The following is a 27,148-nucleotide window of genomic DNA, read 5'->3' on the forward strand; positions in this document are numbered from 1 at the left end:
TTTCAAGCAACAGGCCCAACAGAGTCCCGTTTTTGTTCACAAATCTGTGAATTAATATTTTAATAAGGATTACAAAATACGTTCCAAAATCTGTCCATTTTTTTTCCCCACAACAATATTTTATTATTTTTCCAAGAAAGAAGCACTGGTTACACACATTGATCCGGTCATTGCATGTTACAACATGTCCTTATACAGCAGCATGGTTAACGCCCTCTGCAATAAAACAAGCCCCCCCCCCCCCCTACCCCCTTCAGTTGCGCTTAAGTGAATGAGTGCTGAGCTCTAGAGTCTGCTGGGTTTGTGTAATGTGTAGTGGTTATGCATCGTACTCGATAGTTCCTATTGGTGCTGTTCTAATTGTGCGTTCCTCTCTTCCTCCCTCTCCGGAGTCGTCGGCTGTGGCTAATTTGCCTCGCTGCCATCTTGTTCACCCGTCATCAGTTTAGTCAGTAGGTTTCCCCATGCCCTGGCTCTGTCTATGTGGCCAATCCCTTTGCTTGCTTCCCTGAGGAGCAGTCTACTTCCCGCCCCACCCATTTTTCTAGTTCAGGTTTCCAGGAAACAATCAGCGGTCACCCCAGCGCCTTCCAATTCCTAGCCATTTCCCTTTTTGCCAGGACAAAGGTCATGTCTTGGAATTTTCCCGTCATCTTGTTTTTTGGCCGTATGCGGGAACCATCCCAAGAGAAAGTGTTCCAGGGTGCGCGGAAGCACCTTGTCATTGAGGTCGCCCTACCACCCGCCTTATTTCCTCCCAGAAAAGCTGCAGTGTGGGGTAGCTCCAAAACATGTGTATTATGTGTGCCTCCCTCTCTCCACAGCGCGGACATGCATCCGTCTCTGTCCCAAAGTACCTCCTAATGCGGGATGGAGTGAGGTATGCTCTATGCAGCACGTAGAAGTTGATTAGTTTAAAGCAGGTGTTTCGGTACACTTTCAATGTTCGTATCAGGATCTTATCCCACTCTACCTCAAGAATCTGTTTCCAGATATCCTCTTCCCACTGTAATTGCAAGCGCTCTAGCGGCTGCTGCATGTCTCGTCTGATCACCTTATAGAGGCAGGAAACGGTCTCAATCCTCCCTGCCGATAACGCAACAAATCTGCATCCCGCTAGCGCTCGTGGCTCGCCCCCTCCCATTCCCCAATGTTGCCTCATCCTTCTGGTGAGGGCTCCGTGCTTCAAGAAATCACCTGCCGGCAGGTCGCACGTCGCCTGGAGCAATTTGAATGGGAGAAATGAGGCGTCCTGATATAGATCCCCCATCACTTTCAGTCCTGCCTCCGCCCAGTCTTCAAACCCCGTCCAGTGCTCTCCCTGCAGCAGCCCTCGGAGTGCCGTAATGGGCAGGTCCAGGGAGTAGGGGATTTTGGTTCCCACCCTTCTCAGATACCTCACCCAGCATCTCACCACCACTGTAATTTCCGCTGTGTCCTCTGACCCATTTCTACGCACCCTCAACATGATTGCCGACAGGTCCGGGGTTTCCGGCGCATATGGGTACTGCTCCCTCTCCTGGTTGCGCCCCGCCACCAACCATTAGATCAGACTGTATAGCTGGCCAGCTAAATAATACCCCTCTAAGTCTGGGGCTGCCAATCCCCCCTCCGTCGCGGGTCGCTACAAGGTGGCTAATGCTACTCGTCTGTGTCTCGCTCCCCAGATGAATGCTGTGATTGATGAGTCGGGATCTTTGAAAAATGCTCTTATGATCCATACTGGAAGAGTCCCAAATTAATACAACAGTTGCAGGAGTGCTTCCATGTTTAAGACCGCCATTCGCCCGGCTACTGATAGCGGCAGCTTTCACCTAAAGGCCATTGCAGATTTCACTGATCGTACCGCTCTGCCCACATTACCCACTAGGAGATCCATCGGGCTGTGGTATATTTGGACTCCTAGGTATGGCAGACAAAGGGGCACCCACTTCAAATTCTCTAAGTCAGGAGGCGGGCGGCGATCAGGCTCAAGCAGATACAGATTGGATTTCCTCCAGTTAACTCGAAGGCCGGATACATTACCAAACCCGGCTAGCATGTCCAGTGCTCCTCTCAGCTCCCCCGCCGTGCCGCTGCGGAATAGTAAGAGGTTGTCCGCGTACAGGACTATAAAATGCTGCACTGTTCCCGCTCATAGGCCGGCGTACTGCTGTCCACTCCATGCTCTGCACGCCAGTGGCTCCATAGCCAACGCAAACAGGAGCGGGGTGAGGGGGCATCCTTGCCTCGTACCTCTCTCCACGCACTGTCTGGGCGAGATAGTTCTCCCAGTGCGCACCCGGGCCGTGGGAGACGCATATAATAGTTGCACCCATGCCAGAAAGCCTCCCCCTAGACACATCTTATCCAGTACCTCATACAGGTAAGGCCACTCTAGGCTATCGAAGGCCTTCTCTATATCTTCTGCGAGCACTGCCGCCTTCTGTTTGTCGTACCCATTCGCGTCCATGATGGCAAGCAGTCATATTTATGGCTGTGTTCCGCCCCGGGATGAACCCCGCTTGGTCCGCATGAACCAAGTCTTTCATATGAGGGAGTAGGCGTGTTGCCAATATCTTGGATTTTATAATCCATGTTGAGCATGGATAGCGGGCTGTAGGCTGTAAAAACGTGTAGCTCTTTCCCTGGTTTAGGCACCGGTACTATGAGGGCTTCCCTAGTGCTCTCCGGAAGCATGCCCGCCGCCCGGGCCTCCTGGTACATAGTAACCAATCTGGGCATCAGTTCCTCCACATATGTCACGAAAAACTCTGCCAGCAGACGGTCGGTGCCTGGGGTCTTATTCTGCACCATGCCCTAGATGGCAACCCGTACTTCCCTCTGAGTAATGTCTGCTCCTAGCTCTTCGGCCTCTTCAGGGTCCATCCTCCTCACCTGCATGTCTGCTAGGTATTCCCTTGCGTCACCCAGCGTACCTATCCGAGACCGCTTATATAGCCTAGCACAATAGCAAGCAAAGACCTCATTGATCTTCAGCTGCGTATAGTGCCTGGTCACCGGATTTGCCAGCCATGCCAGGAGCGATCCCGCATTGTCCCTCTCCGCATGCATATGCTCTAAATTTCTTGTAATCAAAGCATCTGAGTCTCTCCATCTGTTTTGCCACCTCCTCCTTAGCCTCTAATACCTCGTGTTGGAGCTCTGGTCAATCTGTGATCTAGGGCCCTAAGAGTCGCTTCTGCTCCTTCCACTTACCCCAGAATGACACGCCTAACCCCTGTGGACATGTCATGCACTGGCCCCTCAAAACCACCTTAAAGGCGTCCCACTCCGTGTTCGCTGTGGAGGCCGTTCCGGCATTAGACTCAAAGTAGTGCGTTATCTCTCCCCGAATCTCTTCTCGGAAGACCTGGTCTTCCAGGGTGTCCGGGCGGAGTCACCATGTAGGAATCACCAACGTCGGCTACCTGCAGATCAGGGAGAGGAGCAATGGGTTATGGTCCGATATTGTGCGTGCAAGATATTCCGCAACTGTGTGGTGGACTTCCACCGATCCCAAAAAGGCGCCAAGACGGACATGTACATCATGCATTGCTAAAAAGTGGGAGTAGTCTCTATCATGCGGGTGTAGAACCCTCCAGGTGTCTATCAGTCCCCTACTCTGCTCGCACTGCCTAGGAGTTTCGCAGCGGGGGATGGGATCCATCTAGAGGGTTCATCTACACTATTGAAGTCTCCTCCCACCAAAGTATTGCCCGCTTGGTACTGCGCCAGGCGGTGGCTCAGCTTCACAAAAAAGGCCTGTTGCTCTACATTAGGGGCGTATACGTTTGCATATATGTATTTCCCGGACATCTAGCCACCCCCTGATGGCTACAAAGCGACCCTCCGGCTCTATTACTGAGTCCAGTAGCTGGAATGGGACAACCGCCTGAATCCAAAATGGCACCCCATGCGCATATGCCGAGAAGGTGGTGTAGAAGAGCTGGCCCCTCCACCGACCCTGCAACGCTTGCCCTTCCTTCTGTGTGAGGTGCATCTCTTGAAGTAGGACTATCTGGGCACCCCTCCGTCTGACATACGACAGGACTAAATGGCGCTTTGTCATTGTGTGCATCCCTCTGATATTCCAGGTCATACATTTGTATCTCTGCGCATCAGCCATTAGGTGAGTTAACAGTTCCCCCTCCCGCCATGCCCTTCACGCACCTTCCAGGGCCCCCTCATCTCGCTCAATCTCCTATAGTGTTCTGCATGCTGCAACTCAAGCGCCCCCCCATAAAAACATTAAACATTTCCCCCAACTCCCGCTTCCCAGGATAAGTAGGAAAATAACCCCCATCCAAACTAAGGATAAGAATCCACAAGTGACTACTTGCAGTTCGATAAGTCAATTGTAGGGGGGGGGAGGCTGCTTGTTCACCTCTCTCCTGGTCTCTGCGGCCACCCTTCACTCTTGTAGTCCCAAAGGAGCCCCAGCATCGCCCCCCACTCAGCAACCCCAATACCTTGGTGCCAGGACAGGTTCATTCAGCACTGACGCTGGTCCGCTCGCAGCATGCTTCAGTACCCCTCCTCTAGGCGATATCATCAGCCGTCTGCGGCAGGACGTCTGAGAGGACCACGCTCAGCACCTCGGAGTCACTAGATCCATGCTCCGAACCAGAGTCCGCTGTCGTCTAGCTGCTCTCGGGAGGGAGCGGGCTGCTCCCCCCGCCGCTAATCCTTGCCACCAGCTGCATTGCATTCAGCTGCTTCAGCTGTGCCTCTTCTTGCGTGGGGGCTAAAGTCTCCGTTAAGGTTCTCCGACTTCGGAAGCGACTATTTCTTCTCCATCTCCTTTCCGGCACTCGTAGTAGCGCCATCTCTGCATGACTGCCCAGCCACTCGGACACCTCTTGCGCCGTCTTAAAGAACTCAGTACCTCTTCCGGTGACCACTCGCAGTGTGGCTGAATATTGCGTTGTGTACTTAAAGTTCAGTTGCCGCAGCCTTTGCTTCACGTCTCGGTAACAGCCTCTCAGACGTTGCACCTCGCGAGAAATGTCCGGGAATATTCGCACCACTGAATTGTCCACCGCAATGTCTCCCTTTTATATGCGCTTGTGCAAGGATGTGGTCCCTTTCCATACAGTGCAAACATTTCACTATAACCACTCACCGTGGGGCTCACAGTGCAGGTGGTTTCGCATCGATCATATTGCGGCCTTCTATTTTTTCAGGCAAACCTATGATTCTATATAACCAAAGAGTTAGTGTGCGCACTACCAGGTGGAAGTTTGTTTGTCCATATGTACCATGCTCCGAGGTATCACTCACAAGAGTATTGGAGAATATCAATAATAGCGCATCCCCATGATCGTGGGGTATGTCCCCCGGGCACTGGTGAAAAGGTCCTTCTGATAAAGGTTTCTCTTGTAGATATATATTTTAGACACAAAAGCTTACAGTTCTTTAGAAAACAATGTGTTTTAATGAATTTGTTGCTTTACAATTCATAAAGCTTTGTGGTTCTTTCTTTATGGACTTCAATTCCCAGAATGCATTTAGCTCGGTGATTTACATTGTATGATCTTATGTTAGATAATCCCAATGCATTTCGGCGTAATAGCCTTCGTCTGGGGATATTCTGTAAAATGAGGACATTATAGATGTAGTGAATGCACTTGTACATGACGGAAATGTTTAGTTAAAGAGCCGGTGGTGATTGGTGATAGTGACTGTCAAGATAAACGTGAAGGGTGGTATGTTAAATAGACGATGTTACGAGTTAGCAGGGATGATAGTGTAAGGAATTAAGAGGTGAACGATGGGCTTATGGAAGACAGTGAATAAAACGGATTTCAAATAGTTGCTAACAATATCTGCCGAAAATCAATTATGGACGGCGACCGAGTATCAATGGAAACTATTGCGCGTGTGATCGGAGTCGTTGATACGTAACTTTAAAATAGTGACCTTATATCAGTGATAATCGTGAAAGAAACTCGCTGAGATGTTAAGTGTGCCTCGTACGCATGTTAGAAAGACGCAAGTTCCGATGAATCGTAACATTAAGGCTTACCGGGAACAACCGTTGAAGGAACGCGAGCGTCCTCCTCGGGGAATCGAGTTCTTGTGATACTGCTGATTGTTACGTGCAAAAGGGGGTGGAGTTATATGGTGTGCGAGTGATTGCACAGGGCATGGAAATAAAGGAGGGGTGCCGGTAAAAGAATGTTGAAGTTACTGAATAAAGTTGAGGACAAATCTGTGATCGGTGAATGTATAGCGGTCAGTCTGCTGAACGGAGAGCATTAACATATGTGAACATTGGTCAAAGAAAGTATGGAACGTGTACATGAACTGACGTATAAAGATGAATAAAGAATACATACAATGGAGAAAAAAATATATACAATGAAGGAAACCATGTTGAATAACAAATGAACTATGAAGTGGGCATAATCAAAGATAACAAATATTCTATGCGTTCATTCATGCCTGACGGTTTCATAGAGTTCAAAAGGAAAATCCAATGGTTTTCTCGTTGTAACAACACATTACGATTGTCTCTTCCTTCTTGGCTGTGGATTACTTACAGGATGCAATATTTTAATTGGCTAATGTGTCCTGCTTCCAAGAAGTGTTGAGCTACAGTTGATTTGGTCTGTTTGGTTCTAATATTGGACTTGTGTTCGTTTAACCTTGTCTTAATTTTCCTTTCGGTTTGTCCTATGTAGATCTTACCACAAGGGCATTTTAACATGTATACAACGTTGGATGTGTCGCATGTAGCAGGTGTGGCGTGGCGGCGCGGCCAGGGCGACTGACTCCGGAATCTGGGGATCACGGTTCGATCCCCGGCGCCGGTGGCAGGTTAGCCCAGCACCATGTGACTCTGGGCAATAGCTTGCTTAATCTTTCCTACGGCCCCCAGTGCCTAGAGACCCTTACGGGTGATTGTTCACGCTTTACAAATGTGGATTTATTATTTATTATTAGCAGTTATTAGCAGTTATTTTAATGTTGATTTTGTGTCCTTTTATAGGATGTGTTATATAGGTTCCTTTGATTATGTTGTTGCAATTGTTGCTATTCAGACACGGGATTGTGCCTTTAAAGGTGCCTTCTACAGGTGGTTGTCTTGGATGCTGTAGTCTTTCTCCAATGTTTTTGTTTCTGGTGTAAGCGAAGATAGGTTCTTGCTTGAAGATGTGGTTAAAATCCTGTTCCATACTTAGAATTTGCCAGTGCTTTTTGATAATGCGTTTGTATGATTCTCTCATTGTGGAAAATTTGGATACTACTGTGAATTGATCCTTGGTTGGCTTTGTTTGGATGTTGAATAGTTCATTTCTGCTGTTAAGTGAACCACGGTCCTTCGCCTGTTGTAGTACCTGGTCAGGGTATCCTCGGGCTTTGAATCTCTGTGTCATGATTTCTAACTGTTCCTTTGCTGTTACCGGATTTGATACTATTCTTTTAATTCTTAACATCTGAGAGTATGGTAGGTGTTTTTTTGAGGGGGTGTGGATGAAAGCGTGTTGTTTCTGTCGGTTTCTTTCCTGTATAGATCAGTTTCAAAACCTGTGATAGTCTTGGTTATTTTGATGTCCAAGAAAGTGATGGATTGGGTCTGAATATCAAAGGTGAATTGTCAAATTGATTGAGCTTATGTAGTTGATCAGATAGCACAGTTGTTGGACCTGTCCAGAGGATAAAAACATAGTCGATGAATCTGAGGAATAGTTTTAGATGGTTAAACCAAGGTTGAGTAGCTAGAATGTGTTCCTCCTCAAAACGATTCATGAAAATGTTTGCATATGCCGGGGCGGCACAATTTCCCATAGAAGTACCCGTCTTTTGTTGGAACCAGTCCTCTTTCCACTTAAAATAACTGTGTAACAGGGTAAACTTCATGAGGTCCATGAGGAAGATTTTTAGATTTAGTTCATAATCCATGTGTAGTAAGGCGTATTCGATGGCTTCTATTCCTAATTGATGCGGAATGGATGTATAGTGAGTTGACATCCACTGTGCACAGTGAAATTTCTTCATCCTCTGTAATGGTGACTTGGTTGAGTTTGTGTAAAAAAATCAGTAGTATCTCTGATATATGTTCTCATAGAGGTAACATATGGTTGTAAGTGACGGTCGAGGACTTTTCCGACTGGTTCATGTAGGCTTCCCTTGGTGGTTACTATCGGCCGACATGGTGGTCTGACCGGGTTTTTATGAATTTTAGGTACCATGAAAAGTGTCGGACTTTTCGGATTGGATTGTATGAGGAATTTCCTGACTATGTCGTTGATAAAGTTTTCCTTTTGAACTCTATGAAACCGTCCGGCATGAATGAACGCATAGAATATTTATGTTATCTTTGATTATGCCCACTTCATAGTTAGTTTGTTATTCAACATTGTATATATTCTTTATTCATCTTTATACGTCAGTTCATGTATACGTTCCATACTTTCTTTGATCAATGTTCACATATGTTAATGCTCTCCGTTCAGCAGAGTGACCGCTATACATTCACCGATCACAGATTTTTCCACATAACTTTATTCAGTAACTTCAACATTCTTTTACCGGCATCCCTTCTTTATTTCCATGCCCTGTGCAATCACTCACACACCATATAACTCCACCCCCTTTTGCACGTAACAATCAGCAGTATCACCGAGGAGGACGCTCGTGTTCCTTCAACGGTTGTTACCGGTAAGCGTTAATGTTACGATTCATCTGAACTTGCGTCTTTCTAACATGCGTACGAGGCACACTTAACTCAGCGAGTTTCTTTCACGCTCATCACTGTTTTAAGGTCACTATTTTAAAGTTAAGTATCAACGACTCCGATCACACGCGCACTAGTTTCCATTGATACTCGGTCACCGTCCATAATTGATTTTCGGCAGATATTGTTACTAACTATTTGAAATCCGTTTATTCACCGTCTTCCATAGGCCCATCGTTCACCTATTAATTCCTTACACTATCATCCCTGCTACCTCGTAACATCGTCTATTTAACATACCACCCTTTTTCCTGTTTATCTTGACTGTCACTATCACCAATCACCACCGGATCTTTAACTAAACATTTCCGTCATGTACAAGTGCATTCACTACATCTATAATATCCTCATTTACAGAATATCCCCAGACGAAGGCTATTACGCCGAAATGCATTGGGATTATCTAACATAAGATCATACAATGTAAATCACCGAGCTAAATGCATTCTGGGAATTGAAGTCCATAAAGAAAGAATCAGAAAGATTTGTGAATTGTGAAGCAACAAATTCATTAAAACACATTGTTTTCTAAAGAACTGTAAGCTTTTGTGTCTAAAATATATATCTACAAGAGAAACCTTTATCAGAAAAACCTATGATTCTGACATTGCTTCTCCTTGATCTATTTTCAGCGTCTTCCGCCCGAGACTCTAGTTTGCGCACCTGGGCCTCAACCGCGGTTAGCCGTCGTTGCATTATTGCAATGTCCGGCCCCGACTCCAATAAGTGGTCCTCAGTTATTTTCACGATGGTCCGCCAACCTTTTGTGGTCTTTTCGAAGAAGACCCAGGTCCAGCCCCATTGAGTCAATCTTAGCCTCCAGCCTTGCACTCGAAGAGGTGATGGCCTGTAAAATGTCCTGTACCGTGGGGTCTCCAGAGTGCTCCGCTTGGTGCTGGGCCCCCCTCTCTCCTCTGCCGTTTGCTCTATTGGGGCCTCCTCTCTATCTTTTTTCTTTTGAACCTTCCCCATCATGCCTTCTGGGTCTGTGGGGCCGCTGGTACCACGTAGGCTCGGTGGGCACCATCAGCAGAGTTTGTGGCGTACTAGTGCACCTTCCCTGCTGTATGCTCTGTGATCCGTTGTGTAGGCTAAAGCTGCCATCTTGGCCCGTCACTCCTCCTCAGTTTTGAGACACACGCTCTGCCCAGCATAGTAACCACTTCAGTATCCCAGCAGTGCCGCCGGTCATCCCCCTCTCTTGGCCACAGTATTCGCCCGCGGCGAGGCACCGTCAGAGGGAGGGTTAGCGCCACCTCCAGCCATCCCTCTCATGTCTTCCGCTGCTTGGGGTTCCAGACACTGCCGCCACCTCCTCAGGGCACCCTCTAAGCAGGCTTCACCTCAAAGGGCTCCCCAGTCGTCTACGCGCTCAGCACTCTCTCCCGACACCACCCAGATCACACTCTTGGGGCTTACCCGCTTCTTCCAGTCGCAGAGAGGCTCCTGGCTTGATCCTCCAAGGAGTGAGAACCAGCCGCTTCTCCCTGCCACGCTGCAGGCAGCTCCTCGTTGTAGGCAGACACCAAGCTCACTCTTCTGCCTTAGCTGCTCAGCCAAGCGAGCTCTCCCACACTAAGGCCCGCTGTTGACCCTTCCCCCTTGCTGTTGGTCCCTGTGCAGACCGGCGTCCAAGGGGAGGCCGCAGTGCCCCCGGGTTCACCAGCAAGCAGTGTCTCCGCCAATTCTCTTGGTGAGGCCCCTCACGCTGGCCCACATCTTGATGGTCGCTAGGTCCTTAAGGCAGTTGGGGCTTGCCACTGCTCGCGCTGGGGTCCTCATCACGACTCTCTCATCCAGGGCGGCACACTCTCTCCTCTCCGTCGCACCCTGCCAAGGGGCCTCTGACAGCACCGCTACCTTCTTGTCAGGAGGGGACGGAAGGAGCATCCCCCGCAACAAGCCTCCGAACCGCTAGTCTAGTTCACGCAGCGGCCCCCAGGGACTGCCCAGTACCTTCTCTGTGCAGCAGGCGGGCTTGGGCAGCAATCCGGCTCCGCACCCGGGCCCGCCACGAGGAAAGTTCAGCCACACTACGCTCGTCTCTTTTGAAACCCTCCTCAGCGTCCACAAGGAGACTTGGGGGTCTGGCTGCTATCCTCTCAGCAGCGGTATGCCAAAGCACCCGGCCCTCGGCTCGCCGCAGTCCAATACAGGCCACAAATGTCAGAGCATCTTCTGTGCCATTACTGAGCCCTGGGCGCCACCATCTTGGATCTCCGTCTCGCGGGCCTCCGCAGCCTGAGCATTCCTGCCTTTGCCCAGCAGGACGGGGTCTCTCCACTACCAGGGCACTTCTCTCCCCCTTGTACAAGTGTGGGGGTGCGCTGCCGGGGCTCTCGGCCCTCTCAGGGCGTCAGGATGGACCTCGATGGCAGCCGGCCGACCGGAGAGCGCGAGCTTCGCTGCTCACTCAAACGGCGCCAAGCCACGCCCCCCTCTAAAATCTGTACAATGAGGGGCTATATATCCTTTATGTTCTTCAGGTATTCTCCTAATGAAGAAATGTTTCAGTACAGCACCACTTTACTAATTTAAGAGTGAGGTTTGCCAATTTTAAATCACAATATTTATTTTCAGTGCATAAGAAAACTTGGAAAATATACAATCGTCATCAGAATCCAGCACCACTATAGCCAGAACTACAAGGCGTAAGGCCCCTTCGGTGTGCCTACTCCACACATAGCAGTCTATGGGCATAGGGAGCCTCCTGCTTCTTGTATTGCAGGAACATTAGGAATCCTAGGTTTTACTTTAAACGAGTGGTCAAGAATTAAATCTAGCCTTAGCTCTGGAGCCATTATCGGCATGGGTGCGTAGAGACCCAGTTATAAGGGGGCTGCGCTGGTCCACAGAAAGGGAGGACCGCATCTAACTTTATGAGGACGACATCCTACATTACCTGGCCTCCCCAAGGAAGTCCTTGCAGGCGGTCCTGGATATCTTAGCAATTTTTGGTAAATATTCCGGCTTCTCCGTTAACTGGAGTAAGTCCCTGTTGTTTGCCCTAATGAGTGACCCACCTCCACCTCTGGAAGATTGCCCTATACAAATTAACACACTAGGTTTTAAATACTAAGGCATTTTTATCACCCTTGACCCATCCCTCCGCTACGCCCGTAAGTTACTCCCGCCCCTTAGCAGGTTTAGGAATGATATAAATAGCTGGAAGTCTCTTCCCCTCTCGTTATTGGGCAAAGTGGCCCTCTTTAAAATGATGTCCTTTACCCGTTTTCTCTTCGCCCTGCAGAACTCACTGGATCCGGTCTTACTTTAAAGAGGTAGAGGGCCTCCATAGGGACTTGCTGCGGGATGGGAAGTCGCAAATTGCCCTAAACAAACTTACGTTAAATTGGTATGACGGGGGCATTAGCCACCCGGACATTAAAAAATATTATTGGGCAGCACACTTAGCAGCCATTAACCACGGCACCTACGGTCAACCAGACAACCCTGGCTATGCCATGGACCGATGGCTCCTCCTCGGGGGGAACTATAGTAGAGCTCTTTACTCCACACCTGGGCATACCAGGTTGACCTGCCACACTAAACACTCAGTGCACGTATGGCATGCTGCCACCAAATGCCTCGGCTGTGACTGCCGGCTGGCGACTCCTTTATGGGACTCCGAGCAGCTGGGTAACCTATGGAAATCAAAAGGGTTTGACAAGTGGGACCTTATCGGAATCTCGCACATCAGGAACCTTTGGGATAAGGTCGACATTAAATCCTTTGCCGTCTTGCAACAGCAATTTGATCTAGCAGACGAAGAACACTTACGCTACGCTCAAGCCCGACATGCATTACAATCCCTCCTGCCGCAGGGTACCATACTTCCCGAGTCTTCCCCATTGGAGGATAGGATACTAGACTGCCACCTTCCTGAAAAAGCCATCTCCTTGATATATAAAAAGTTGATAAATAATATGGAAAATCCTCTCCAAACACTGCGGGATAGATGGATGGGAGATGGTATTGAGATGGATGATGAAGAGTGGCAGGAGGCAATATCTTCTCCCAGAGTGGTTGCCATTCCAGCGCGACTCATATTGGTGCAGTTAAAAATCCTTCACAGGATATACATGACTCGACCCCGGCTGGTGCAGATGGGAAGAGCTGACAGGAGGGGGGGGTGAGGGGGGGGGTGTAGAAGTCTTGCGGCCAAATGGGTACATTCATGCACATTTATATGGGAATGTGACCTCATACATTCCTATTGGCAGAAGGTACACGATATTCTCAATGCAGTACTGACTTCACACCTTCACCCTGAAGCCCGCAGGTGCCTCCTTAATGTGTGGGAGCCTACTGACTTGAATGTTTCTCTGACGAGATGGGTCACTCCAGGTTTAACACTTGCAAAAAGGAATATCGCGCAGCTCTGGGGTGCATCCCACCCACCTACAGTGGAGGCCTGGGTAAAAGACCTCGACTGGTGCATGCACAGGGAGAAGACAGTTTATGAGGCCAGGGGCTGCCCCAAAAAATGGTCTCGCATCCGGGGCCTGAGGAACTCCTACCGTGGTGATATACACCAACCGCCTTGTAATATTGACTATGACGATGCCCTCTCCCTGTAGACCTTCCGTATAATGTAAGATTGTCCTTAACTCTCACCCATTGTCTCCATTATGTATGATTTTGGCAACTTCCTCTAACGAATTTATGATGTCGATGTATGTTTAATAAAAAGATTTATTAAAAACAAAAACAAAAAAGAGTTCAATCTAACTAGAGGCAAGTTATCCCATTCTAAGAAACAAGCAGCCAACAAAATAATCTAAGCCTTTATAATCCATTGTGTAAAGGAAATGCCAGAAATCTGAGGTATAAACTAGAGTTTAACCACATGTTAAATAAGGATTAAGGTCAAAGAATCAGGAATACAAACCAAATGTGTCTAAGCTTTGAGGTATCACTTATTGCCATTCAATTTCAACATAAATTCCCCTGTTTGACCATGCCAGGCCTCTTGTTTACCTAGACTGGCCAAACAGATTTTCTTCAGATCGCTGTGCTTGGCTCATTTTTTTTTTGTTTAAATATCTTTATTGGTATTTCCTGATTTTATCATCTCTTATATCACAATACCGTACAAGATGTCCATAAATAGGTTACATACATGTATGATACAATAAAGAATAGCATTATACATTTCAACAGTGTGGTATTATTTTTTTTTTCTTTTTTTTTTTTTTCTTTTTTTGTCCTCATTTTGCCCTTGGAAAATCGCATAGAAGCTCTAGGAGAGAAGAGAAAGGTAAGATACACTGTCACAGGTAAACTGGTAGTGCTATCACAGGCAGGGCCAGCACTCAGTGTTATTCAAACAACTCTCCAGAGGATGCACCGCGAGATATTGATCCATACAGGGGCAATGTTGCTGCTATTGAATACCCATGATCGGTTTATGAAAACCGTACTGTGAGTATATCCATATCTAGGAGGGAGAGCAGACCAAGCAGCGTTAATCATCGGACGATGGGGGGGAAAAAAAAAAAAAAAAAAAAAAACCCCAACACACACCTAGGACCAATTCAGAAGGTGCCAAAAATGTCGTTAGTCGGGGTTACCGGGTCTTACTAAGTCCATTTTTGATGTTCGCAGTACTGATGAACGCCAGTCTATCAAGGTGGGTGGCAGTGGATCCTTCCATTTCCTGCAGATCTCTCTTCTTGCAAGTAGAATACAATAAAACAAGAGTTTTTTAACAGGACCTTGAATTTCCAATGATGTTCCAAAAATTACAAGCAAGATATTGATTGCAATTGGATGTCCCACTGATGTTGTCAACAAAGAGCTGATAGCGTCCCAATAAGGTAACACCAATGGGCAGTCAAAAAACATATGTAAATCAGAAGCCTCTAACAATCCGCACTTAGGGCATGCCACAGTGGATTCAGTAGAAAATTTGGATAACCTTTGTGGGGAATAATAAGCCCTGTGTAGCGTAAAAAGGTGATTCCTACGCAACCACGATGGCTTCACTATATCCCATAAGATTTTAAAGGAGGAATACCAAATGTTCTCAAGATCTATCCCGGGGAAAGAGGAAATCCACAACGTCTCAGGTAAGACGAACTCCCCATCAACCTCATCTAGTAACAAGTTATACCAGAACGAAATCTCTTTAGGTGCAGGAGGTCTGTCCATCATCAGGGTCACTATACTACTCTCACCACCTATTTGAAATCTACCCTTGGCAGAGCTCAGAGTACGGGCCCAACTTGCCATCTGTAAATATTTGAATTTAGAGAGACCCGACCCCACTCTAGCCAATAGGTGATCCCAAGATAGCAAAACTCCATCAAAAAAGAGATCTCCCCAAGTTTCCAGACCAGCCTCTCTCAAAGGTGTTGCCAGACTATCAAGAAGCCATGCCGGGGAACCGGGAGAGTTCCATAATGGTGACCTACCTGAAAAATAGCCCACCTTTATTGCACCTCTTAGTTTGACCCATGTTTTTATAAAACCCAACAAAATCTTCAACTTAATCTTTTTAAAAAACTTAGGATCCCCAAATTTAAACAGAAAACCCTGCTGGTCTACACCCCCTCCCCTCAATAATGCAGCAAACATGCTTCCTATACCCACGTTAATCGGCATCTTAAGCAGCATCCTAGCATGGGAAAGTTGGAAAGCCCAAGCATATAGTTGTAAATCGGGTGCTGCTAGTCCCCCCTTTTCTCTACGGCGCCTAATCTTTTTCCATGCTATCCGAGGTATACGCTCGTTCCAAATAAAAGAACTAATAAGACCTTGCAACTTTTGTAGAATAGAAGGTTCAAAATACAACGGGATATTATTAAACAGAAAAGAAATCTTGGGCAAAATAAACATTTTCACCAAATTAGCTCTACCCAAGATGGAAAGGGAGAGCAGAGACCACGACCTCATAAGCTTTCTACAATCTCTCATGACCATATCTAGGTTCAGCGGTACGATTTTATCTATGTCCCTAACGATAGTAAGTCCGAGATACCGCATGGAACAATTTGGCTGGACCCCTGCCACTGGCTCAGCCTCATTCCATGTCATCATCTCTGTTTTAGATGCATTAATCTGGTATCCTGACATCCCACCGTAGTCATTAGCCTGTGCAATGACCGCAGGTAGTGCTGTACACAGATCGGAGGAAAAGATGAGAATGTCATCTGCATACAGGGCTACCTTCCTCTCCCATCCCCTATAGATAAAAGGCTTGATATCCACATCATCCCTCAATCGTTGGGCAAAGGGCTCGATGTATAGATCAAATAGGAGAGGGGAGAGTGGGCAGCCCTGTCTGGTACCCCGGGTTTATATTAAAGGGGTCTGACAACTCCCCATTGACCAACAAGGAAGCTGTAGGGTTCCGATACAGCAAACTGACCGCTCCACGGAAAGCCTCCCCAATGTTAAACTTCACCAAGACCCCCGACAGGAATGTCCAATTCACTCTGTCGAAGGCCTTGGTGGCATCCAACGTGATGACAGCTAAAGGCAAGGAATCCGCAGTCGCCATGTCGATAGCACCCATCAGATCATAAGTCAGCTCAAAGAGCTGGCGACCCTTCACAAAACCTCGCTGATCCTGATGTAAAATACAAGGTGCCACCACCCCCAGTCTTTTGGCCAGGACAGATGTAAAAAGCTTATAATCTGAGTTTAGGATGGAAATTGGTCTATATGACCCACAACTATCAGCCTGTTTACCAGGCTTTAATAACAACGTAATAGAGGCATCATTCCAAGATGGGGGAGGGTGCACTCCCTCCAAGAAAATCTGATTAAACATCTGGGTTAAGAAGGGAACTATTACTGGTAACAAAACCGGATAAACCTCCGAAGGGAGGCCATCCGGACCTGATGCCTTACCCTTCTTACTACCTAGGATAGCTCCAGTTACCTCTTCTTTTGTGATAGGTCTATCCAAGGCATTTTTCTGAACAGAAGAAAGAGAGGGAAGAGATACTCCATTCAGCCAGTCCTCGACTTGTTGTGCATCAATGCTTTTATCCTCGTGATATATGTTCTCAAAATAATCACGAAAGGCATTTCTGATATCCTTATCCGCTGAGTGGACCGTACCTTCTACCGAAATTTGATCTATATTATTTCTAATACGATCTGTTTTCGCTTTCCAAGCCAAAAGCTTTCCTGCACTTTCTCCATATTCAAAATGGGCCATCTTACCGGCCTCCCATCTCTGAAGAACTCGTAAATTCAAGATGGAGCTCAGTTCCCCCTTTAATGCAGATAATTTATTTTGCCAGTCTTCCAATATCTCTGGTGGAGCGGCAGAATGTAGCAGAATATCCTCCTGCACCTTAGCCATATCAGCTTCCAACGAGGTGACCGTGTCTCTATAAATTTTTCTTTTATACGAGACCTTGTTAGTAATTAGCCCCCGCAAAAAAGCCTTGAACGCGTCCCATACAAAACCGGAGGAAGCTGAGCCAGTATTGTTATCAAAAAAATACTGTGATTCGGTTCTTACAAAAGAGATATCGTCTGGAGCATGGAGGAATGAGCGGTCAAATGACCAAGTTCTAACTGTGGTCTCTGACAACCCAGCAAATTCAAGGCATAGAGCAGCATGGTCAGAGAGGTGAAAGGGAAGATAATAAACCTTTTGTACCAGTTTAACTAGTTCCTGACTGACCAATGCTAAGTCTATCCTTGACTGATGTTGATATTTATAATTACGAAATGAGACGCCCTGTCTTAGACCAGACTTAAGTCTCCATATATCCACATATCCGAACTCCTTCATTTTATCAAGTAAAAAAGACCTAGTTTTAGATGGAGATATAGGTCTGTTAGATGAAGATTTATCGAGAAGAGGGTCCAAGACCACATTAAAATCTCCAGCCAGGATAATCGGTTCTGGATAAAGAAGCAGATGGGAAAACACAGTACCCAGAACTGATGGGTCATCCTGGTTAGGCCCATAGTAACCTACTATGGTAACTCGGACCCCAGCTATAATTACCGAAACAATGAGCCACCTCCCACTAGAGTCAGTAAGTTTGTCAACTAGCCTTGCTTTTAATGATTTTTTAAAAATAATTACAACACCTCTAGTATTAGAGTTTTGTGTGGTAGATACGCAGAAATCAACCCATCTATTTTTCTTAACTAAAGAAAGAATCTCTTTTTCTGTAAGATGAGTTTCCTGTAATATAAGTATTTGAGCATCGAAATCTCGAAGATACTGCATAATCTTCCATTTTCTTGGACTGGAGCGCAAACCATTAACGTTCCATGAAAGAACTCTAAACTTATCCATAACAGCAAATTCCACTCCCCAGCCAGGTGTTCACCTCATGGTCACAAAAAGAAAAACCTCTACCTCTACTAACAGTACTACCTTTCCCCTGCAAAACTATGATTCTCCATACCAGTGAAAGATAACACTGGGCAAAAAAAGAGGACTTTTTTAAAATTTTAACTTGCACCAACCCCTCGTGCCCCCCCAAGCCTCCCCCCACCCCATGGAAAACCCTTGCTTTATCTATCTGGATAAACCAGTAGATAGCACTCTTACTGAGCTCCTGTCCTATCCTGACCTATCTTTGCTGATATATTTACGCCCTCAAGATGTGAAGAAAAAAAAGAAGAAGAAGAAGAAGAAGATTAGGAAAAAATAGGAAAAGCCAATATATTATAAATCCTGCAGTGTACAAAAGAAATTCCTCTTTTTTTTTTTTTTTATTTTTTTTTTTTATAGCCTTCCCTATAGCAATGAATGAACCCATTTTTACAAAAACCATACTCTGCTCTGCTCTTAACTTGAGGCCCCCTTATCTTTATTCTTATCTCTACTCTTCCCCAGAGAAATTAGGAGCTCATCAGCCGCCTGCACAGATCGAATATTGTGCATAGTGTTATTATGCATGACCTTCAGGGCGGCTGGGAATACTAGTTGGGCCACTGCGCCAAGGCTCCTAAATGCCTCCAGCCTCCTCCCGAACTCCCACTGCTTATCCAGAGTGGCCCTTGATAAGTCTGATCTAACCTGAAAGTTGAACCCCTTCCCACTCAATGACTTCTGCTTTAGGGCCAAACTCAGGATAGATTCCTTCAGAGTGTAAGTACGGAAGTTCACCAGTATTTTCCTTGGTTTTTCCCTTTGAGGGTTCCTCCTGAAGGGGTCTCTATGGATACGCTGGATGTCAAGAGATAGATCCTCAACCGACTGATCTAATCTCAGGGATTCTTTTAGCAGTTGGGGGATATATTGCTTAATATCTGACCCCTCACTACCTTCCGGAATGTTGAGAATACGGAGGTTATTACGGCGTGCATTATTCTCTAAAGACTCCATCCTCTCAGCCAACATCAGATCCTCCTTTTTAAGCTTACCAATATCTAATTTGGCGTCATCCAAATGCAAAGACATGACTGTCATATTATCCTCCAATCTTTCCGTTCTTGTAGCGAGGCTGACTAGTTTACTATCTAGAGACTCGCAAAAATTCCGAATTTCAGATTGGATAGTTGCCGAGGCCTCGAAGCCTTTTTTAATGTCTGCTGATAAAGATGAAAACATCGTCTGGAGGTATGAAGCTAAAGATGGGTCAACCCCGCCAGCTGAGTACGTATCTGAAGCAGAGGCAGAAGCTGTACCCCCTCGACCATCTTCCTGTGGTAAATCGATACTGTGTGATGACCCTAATAACGAAGACTCAGGAATATTCATCGTTGGTAAAAGCTCCATAGCCGAATGCTTTGAGGGTGACAAGGAGGTCAAAGGCTCTGTGGAGCATGGAAGATCTATTTGGTTTTGTAGTAAGGTAGTCGACGGTATGACACTCGGTAAACCCATCGAATTTGACCCATCATTAGTACTTTGGAGCAAGACACTGGGCGAGATATTGGACGAGAGGGCTGACGGTTGTCCCAAAGCAGTGAGACTCACAGCAGGGGGTGTGGAACTTTGAGTAGGGAGGACTAAAAGAGTACCGGTATTATCCCCAGCCTCAACATCCTCCTCTAAATTCGTATCTGTCTTTCCAACCGGGAACAGTGAGGCGCTTGTTTTAGCAGGCCCTGAGAGAATAATCGGGGGAAAACATGGCGGCAGCTTGGTGAGCTGTCGCAGCACTCTAGCCGAGCTCCTGTCCATGCGGATAAGCAGGATAAACGCGAGGACGCGTGTTTGCACCGCGGGTCCGTAAAAATGACACCGCTCCTTCGTTAATACCTCGTTGTCTTATGTGTGCGAGGAGAAGCGTCTTTTTGGCTTTTTGGCTCTGGGTCCGACGCCGTCATTGTTGCCGCCGGAGTTGTTGATCTGCGGGCTGATCCCCGCGGAGTTACTGCCACTGCTTATGCTCCTCCCTCCGGTCTCAGGTCGGATGCTGCGGGGGAGAGGCCAGGACTGCCAGGACTGCTGGTTGATTGTCGAGTCCCGGGGCAGGCCATTCTCGGCTTGCAGCTGTGGGGTCTTGCTGCACTGGAGCTGCGCCGAGGAAGGAGGGCCCGTAGCCTTCTCCAGGGGCCTCGCAGGGAAGAATTTCATACGGATATCGCCTCTGAGCTCGGTAGGAGGGAAGGGGGGGGTGTGGAGGAGAGAGAGAGGGCTAAACGCGCAAGAGATGTGTCGAGGTATGTGGAATCTCGGGGGGAGATAGAGTTGGTGCAAGGGGGTTCGGGCAGGTCGAGGAGCCCAGAGGAACCAGTGGGATTTGCGCCTGCTTGTTTAGAAGCCCCTGACATTAACTCTGTTTTCAGGTTGCTGCCTCCCCCGCAGGACGTCGTTAAAGCTAGTATTTCCCCTGTAAACTTGGAGCAGGGGGTAAGGAGAGCGGGGGAAGGTGCTTTAAATATAAAGGCAAAAACTGTTGGTGTGACCGTTGAATCGATCGAGGGGGGTCTGATGCAATTGAATTCAGAGGTGTCTTTGAACTTGAACCAAACAACTCAAAAGACTCAAGGGGCCCTCTTTAAAACAAGAGTCTCCTCATATCTCTCAGGTGAGGTTAAGGCGAAACGTGTTTTTTCTAATAAAACAGTAAAAACAGTAAAAAACCCTAAGATCGTTAAAAATGTCAAGGTAGCTAAAAATACAGCTAAGAATACTCCTAAAAGTATAGAATCTAGGATAACGCCGTCCTTGCGGTCCTACTTTAAGGCTACTCCAACAGTCCTGCGTCTTCCCGATCAGCAACTACTTGAAAATACTTCTTCCATGATGGCGTTGCAGAACAATCTTGAATCTTCAGTATTGACAACAGTGTGGTATTATTGTTAGGATACTATCCTTAGCTACATACTCCTGTTCCACAGAGGAATATTTGCTCCTGGATCTCTGTGCTATTGCTTACACGTATTGCTACATCACGGATCGTAATTCGCATTCAGAACCACCTACATCCTGCTTATAACACATCGAGTCGGGACCGGTCTGACGGCGCCCGACATACATGGTCTGAACGCGCATAAACGGTCATAGGATATATTCATCGCAATACTGCAAGAAAGGGATCACGTGATGAGTAGAAAGAAAGGAGTGGGAAACACTGAAAAGTGGCAATAAGACATATTTTCTCCTACGTACAGATAAAACTAAACATTATAACATAAAAAACTGCCATCGATGAAATACAAATAAAGTCAATACGGCATGACTGGATATGAAGGTGCATTATCGGTACTTTGCAGCATAGTGGCTCACCTAATTGGGGTTTAAATCTATTCGCTTAGTAAAACGAGCATTGGCATAGCCAATAGGTCTCGCCTTTGGGGCCTTATAAAAGTGTTTAGCCAGAGATATTGACTTTGCCAATGTCTTTAAGCTGTGCTGTAGAGAAGTGTGGCTGCTGTGCAGCTTGCTGAAAAATTTTAATAAAAAAGTGTCAGAAGCATTTTTGTTACCTTATATATGACCAAGAAGGCATTATGTACAACTGAACGACCATATTAAAAAAAGTATTTACAATAAAAAATGTCCTCAGTTTTCTTTTGTTCTTGCAATGCTGGCAACTTGTTTCTGCCTATTCCAATGGTTGTTTTTTAAAGCTTTTTTTTGACGGAGCATAAACAATCGGAGGGTGAAGGTTGGGAACTAGTACCTGTATTAGAACACTAGCAGTGGCCAGACACTAGGGGAGAATCAACAGATGCCAGATTCCAAGAGCAGGCTGAGGTGGTGCTGAGGGATGCTGAGGTGGTAGTGGTGGTGGTGACTGGTGCGAAGAAGATGCTGAGGTGATGCTGAATGATACTCAGGTCTTGCTGAGTGATGATGTGGTGGTGGTGTACTAGTGCAAAGGTGATGCTGAGTGATACTGATGTGGTGCAGAGTGATACTGATGTGGTGCAGAGTGATACTGATGTGGTGCAGAGTGATACTGATGTGGTGCAGAGTGATACTGATGTGGTGCAGAGTGATACTGATGTGGTGCAGAGTGATACTGATGTGGTGCAGAGTGATACTGATGTGGTGCAGAGTGATACTGATGTGGTGCAGAGTGATACTGATGTGGTGCAGAGTGATACTGATGTGGTGCAGAGTGATACTGATGTGGTGCAGAGTGATACTGATGTGGTGCAGAGTGATACTGATGTGGTGGCCGTGAGTGCTGATGCTGTGGTGGCCGTGAGTGCTGATGCTGTGGTGGCCGTGAGTGCTGATGCTGTGGTGGCCGTGAGTGCTGATGCTGTGGTGGCCGTGAGTGCTGATGCTGTGGTGGCCGTGAGTGCTGATGCTGTGGTGGCCGTGAGTGCTGATGCTGTGGTGGCCGTGATGGCCGTGAGTGCTGATGCTGTGGTGGCCGTGAGTGCTGATGCTGTGGTGGCCCTGAGTGATGCTGTGGTGGCCCTGAGTGATGCTGTGGTGGCCCTGAGTGATGCTGTGGTGGCCCTGAGTGATGCTGTGGTGGCCCCGAGTGAGGCTGTGGTGGCCCCGAGTGAGGCTGTGGTGGCCCCGAGTGAGGCTGTGGTGGCCCCGAGTGAGGCTGTGGTGGCCCCGAGTGAGGCTGTGGTGGCCCCGAGTGAGGCTGTGGTGGCCCCGAGTGAGGCTGTGGTGGCCCCGAGTGAGGCTGTGGTGGCCCCGAGTGAGGCTGTGGTGGCCCTGAGTGAGGCTGTGGTGGCGCTGAGTGAGGCTGTGGTGGCGCTGAGTGAGGCTGTGGTGGCGCCTCACTCCACAAGTCCTGCGTCTTCCCGATCAGCAACTACTTGAAAATACTTCTTCCATGATGGCGTTGCAGAACAATCTTGAATCTTCAGTATTGACAACAGTGTGGTATTATTGTTAGGATACTATCCTTAGCTACATACTCCTGTTCCACAGAGGAATATTTGCTCCTGGATCTCTGTGCTATTGCTTACACGTATTGCTACATCACGGATCGTAATTCGCATTCAGAACCACCTACATCCTGCTTATAACACATCGAGTCGGGACCGGTCTGACGGCGCCCGACATACATGGTCTGAACGCGCATAAACGGTCATAGGATATATTCATCGCAATACTGCAAGAAAGGGATCACGTGATGAGTAGAAAGAAAGGAGTGGGAAACACTGAAAAGTGGCAATAAGACATATTTTCTCCTACGTACAGATAAAACTAAACATTATAACATAAAAAACTGCCATCGATGAAATACAAATAAAGTCAATACGGCATGACTGGATATGAAGGTGCATTATCGGTACTTTGCAGCATAGTGGCTCACCTAATTGGGGTTTAAATCTATTCGCTTAGTAAAACGAGCATTGGCATAGCCAATAGGTCTCGCCTTTGGGGCCTTATAAAAGTGTTTAGCCAGAGATATTGACTTTGCCAATGTCTTTAAGCTGTGCTGTAGAGAAGTGTGGCTGCTGTGCAGCTTGCTGAAAAATTTTAATAAAAAAGTGTCAGAAGCATTTTTGTTACCTTATATATGACCAAGAAGGCATTATGTACAACTGAACGACCATATTAAAAAAAGTATTTACAATAAAAAATGTCCTCAGTTTTCTTTTGTTCTTGCAATGCTGGCAACTTGTTTCTGCCTATTCCAATGGTTGTTTTTTAAAGCTTTTTTTTGACGGAGCATAAACAATCGGAGGGTGAAGGTTGGGAACTAGTACCTGTATTAGAACACTAGCAGTGGCCAGACACTAGGGGAGAATCAACAGATGCCAGATTCCAAGAGCAGGCTGAGGTGGTGCTGAGGGATGCTGAGGTGGTAGTGGTGGTGGTGACTGGTGCGAAGAAGATGCTGAGGTGATGCTGAATGATACTCAGGTCTTGCTGAGTGATGATGTGGTGGTGGTGTACTAGTGCAAAGGTGATGCTGAGTGATACTGATGTGGTGCAGAGTGATACTGATGTGGTGCAGAGTGATACTGATGTGGTGCAGAGTGATACTGATGTGGTGCAGAGTGATACTGATGTGGTGCAGAGTGATACTGATGTGGTGCAGAGTGATACTGATGTGGTGCAGAGTGATACTGATGTGGTGCAGAGTGATACTGATGTGGTGCAGAGTGATACTGATGTGGTGGCCGTGAGTGCTGATGCTGTGGTGGCCGTGAGTGCTGATGCTGTGGTGGCCGTGAGTGCTGATGCTGTGGTGGCCGTGAGTGCTGATGCTGTGGTGGCCGTGAGTGCTGATGCTGTGGTGGCCGTGAGTGCTGATGCTGTGGTGGCCGTGAGTGCTGATGCTGTGGTGGCCGTGAGTGCTGATGCTGTGGTGGCCGTGAGTGCTGATGCTGTGGTGGCCGTGAGTGCTGATGCTGTGGTGGCCGTGATGGCCGTGAGTGCTGATGCTGTGGTGGCCGTGAGTGCTGATGCTGTGGTGGCCCTGAGTGATGCTGTGGTGGCCCTGAGTGATGCTGTGGTGGCCCTGAGTGATGCTGTGGTGGCCCTGAGTGATGCTGTGGTGGCCCCGAGTGAGGCTGTGGTGGCCCCGAGTGAGGCTGTGGTGGCCCCGAGTGAGGCTGTGGTGGCCCCGAGTGAGGCTGTGGTGGCCCCGAGTGAGGCTGTGGTGGCCCTGAGTGAGGCTGTGGTGGCGCTGAGTGAGGCTGTGGTGGCGCTGAGTGAGGCTGTGGTGGCGCTGAGTGAGGCTGTGGTGGCGCTGAGTGAGGCTGTGGTGGCGCTGAGTGAGGCTGTGGTGGCGCTGAGTGAGGCTGTGGTGGCGCTGAGTGAGGCTGTGGTGGCGCTGAGTGAGGCTGTGGTGGCGCTGAGTTCGTTACACTGTGCTTAAAAACTGTTTTGTAAGGGGAGCTGATTTCCGCGTGAAGCGCTATAATGCCCTTGGTTCAAGTTTGCGCTATAATTATGCTGGACAGGCAAGCAGGTGTGGCCTAATGTAATGTAATCGGACAATATCAGGTGAAAGCACTATGTATTCACAGCTCAGGGAGTGCTTCTTCTTATGATAAATCTCCTAATATCACACCCGTTGCGGCAAGGGCTGCAGATGTTAGAACTGGGTAACTAGGTTAGAATCTCAGCTCAGGCGCAGCATCTTGTGATTCCATGCAAATCGCTTAGTTACACTGTGCTTAAAAACTGTTGTGTAAGGGAAGCTGATTTCCATGTGACACGCTATAATGCCCTTGGTTCAAGTTTATGCGGGACAGGCAAGCGTGTGTCACCTAATGTAAAGTAATCGGAAAATATCAGGGATCAGTGTGTAAGCGGAAAATAAACTCGCCAAGAACAGCCAGTCACCAGTATGGGTAGAAAGTGAGGGAGCGTAATCGCATTGAGAAAAACGGTTTAAGTGGGCAGCGATCGCATTAATGTAGTTGGGCAGCAATTGGAACAAATCCGGGAAAGAAGCAAATACGTGAAAGTAGGACCATGGGTAAATGGCGGGGAGCGTAATGCCCAATATATTCCTATGGGCAGAAAAGTGTGCTAAAGTGGACGGACTAAGTGGCCGGGACGGTTTCGTCCAAAAATATGGCAGCCTGCGCATTGAGGGAACTAGAAAAGCGTAAAAATTGTTAGGTCATGGTGCCGCTTAGATTGGTTAGTGACAGCGGTGGAAAATAGGAGTGTGGAAGTCGAGGAAAAACAAGCGCTGAAGCTCCAGGGGTCAAGGGGCCGCAAAAGTTAATTAACAAGTACTTGTGCGCAAGCAGCCTACTCTTTTTCAAAGCACATACTCGTGCTTGTGGCGCGCCGCTGCGCACTCCCGCAAGTTGTATGACACCACAAGCACGAGTGTGTGCTTCGAAAAACAGCTGAACGACGGCTAAAGGTCCTGCTATGCAGTGCATGCGCACTGCGTAGACGAGACCTAAAAAGGCCCATCGCTGTGCTTGGCTCATAATGCCATTTATAATGCCAGGTCCCCTGAATTCATTAAATCACAACTTCAAAAATACTGCCCAAAGAAATCTTTCCTCATCGGATGCCACTCTGTAATTTACTCCAAAAATGTGCCTTCTGAGACTCTAAACTCCAGGAAGGGTGTTACAGACTCAAAGAATCCCTCCCTGTTTTGAGGTGATTATTATACATGATTTTTTCAACAAATATTAGGCCAATCTTACTTATCTCATCCTGTTTTTCAACTTTCATCATTTAGCGCCAAAAAACTTTTGATGAATGAGCGCTCTATAATATCTAGAGCATAGTATAACAATAGAATGCATACAACTAGCGTGCACAAGAGATCTGAATACGAACCTAGAAGTGATAAATGTATAAATTAAATGTTGCATTTTTAAATCATGATACATACCTTTCCTAGCTACTGTAAGGAAATGGAAATATTAATAGTGCATCCAACTGACGTTTTGTGGAATGAGCATTTGTGCTATGCGTCAGTATGAATCCAACAGTCCCTTAACCCCACCAACCACACCTTCCCCACCCTCACAACTACCCTATTTAGTTTTAATTGACATAGGGTCTAGTACTGGAAGGAACAAATTGATTAAACTACTCTGAAAGAGTAGTCATGACCAAGGATCCAGAGTACAGTGAAGATTCTTGGTGGCAGAGTACCACATGATCTATGCGTAATTGCTCCATAGCTTCACCTGTTCCAGGCTGAGAAGTATTTCAGCACGGCTCAAATTCTGTATTCCCCCAAAGCGAACGTGCATCACTAGTGCCTCAGATACTTATTAAGCACACAAGAAAATAATATCGAGTGTGCAAGGAAGGCATCACCCCTCTTTTGTGCTTTTCTAAATGTTGAACAGATAGCATTGCCATTTCATGTGCAGATTTCTTGTGACTCGTTAAGATAAAATAATATAAATGTGTTTTATCCTCCTACCCGGGAGTGTTTGCTGTGCAGAAACCATCGTAAGGAGTTTTTTGTGTTCTTCCATAAGTCTTTGCAGCTGCTCCATTTGCTGCCTTTTTAGTTGTTCTTGTTTCTGCTGCTGCAAATCTTTTAGCTTTTAAAAAGAAAAAAAATAAATTGCAGTTTACAAATAATAGCTACATTTCTTCAGTAATGCCACTGCGTTTTTCCAACAAAGTAA

At 47.1% G+C, this 27,148-nt stretch overlaps 1 protein-coding gene across 3 annotated transcripts in view; it reads right to left on the reverse strand.

The window, feature by feature from the left end:
* CPAP (centrosome assembly and centriole elongation protein) overlaps positions 1–27,148 on the reverse strand; it is a 521,976-nt gene that overhangs the window by 419,540 nt on the left and 75,288 nt on the right. For all 3 annotated transcript variants that reach the window (XM_085621543.1, XM_085621542.1, XM_085621541.1), the window contains exon 3: positions 26,938–27,061. In XM_085621543.1, coding sequence (XP_085477669.1) covers positions 26,938–27,061 — 124 coding nt within the window. The remainder of the gene's footprint in view (positions 1–26,937; positions 27,062–27,148) is intronic.

This window comes from Triturus cristatus, chromosome 8 (genome assembly GCF_964204655.1).
Source record: "Triturus cristatus chromosome 8, aTriCri1.1, whole genome shotgun sequence".
NCBI lineage: Eukaryota > Metazoa > Chordata > Amphibia > Caudata > Salamandridae > Triturus > Triturus cristatus.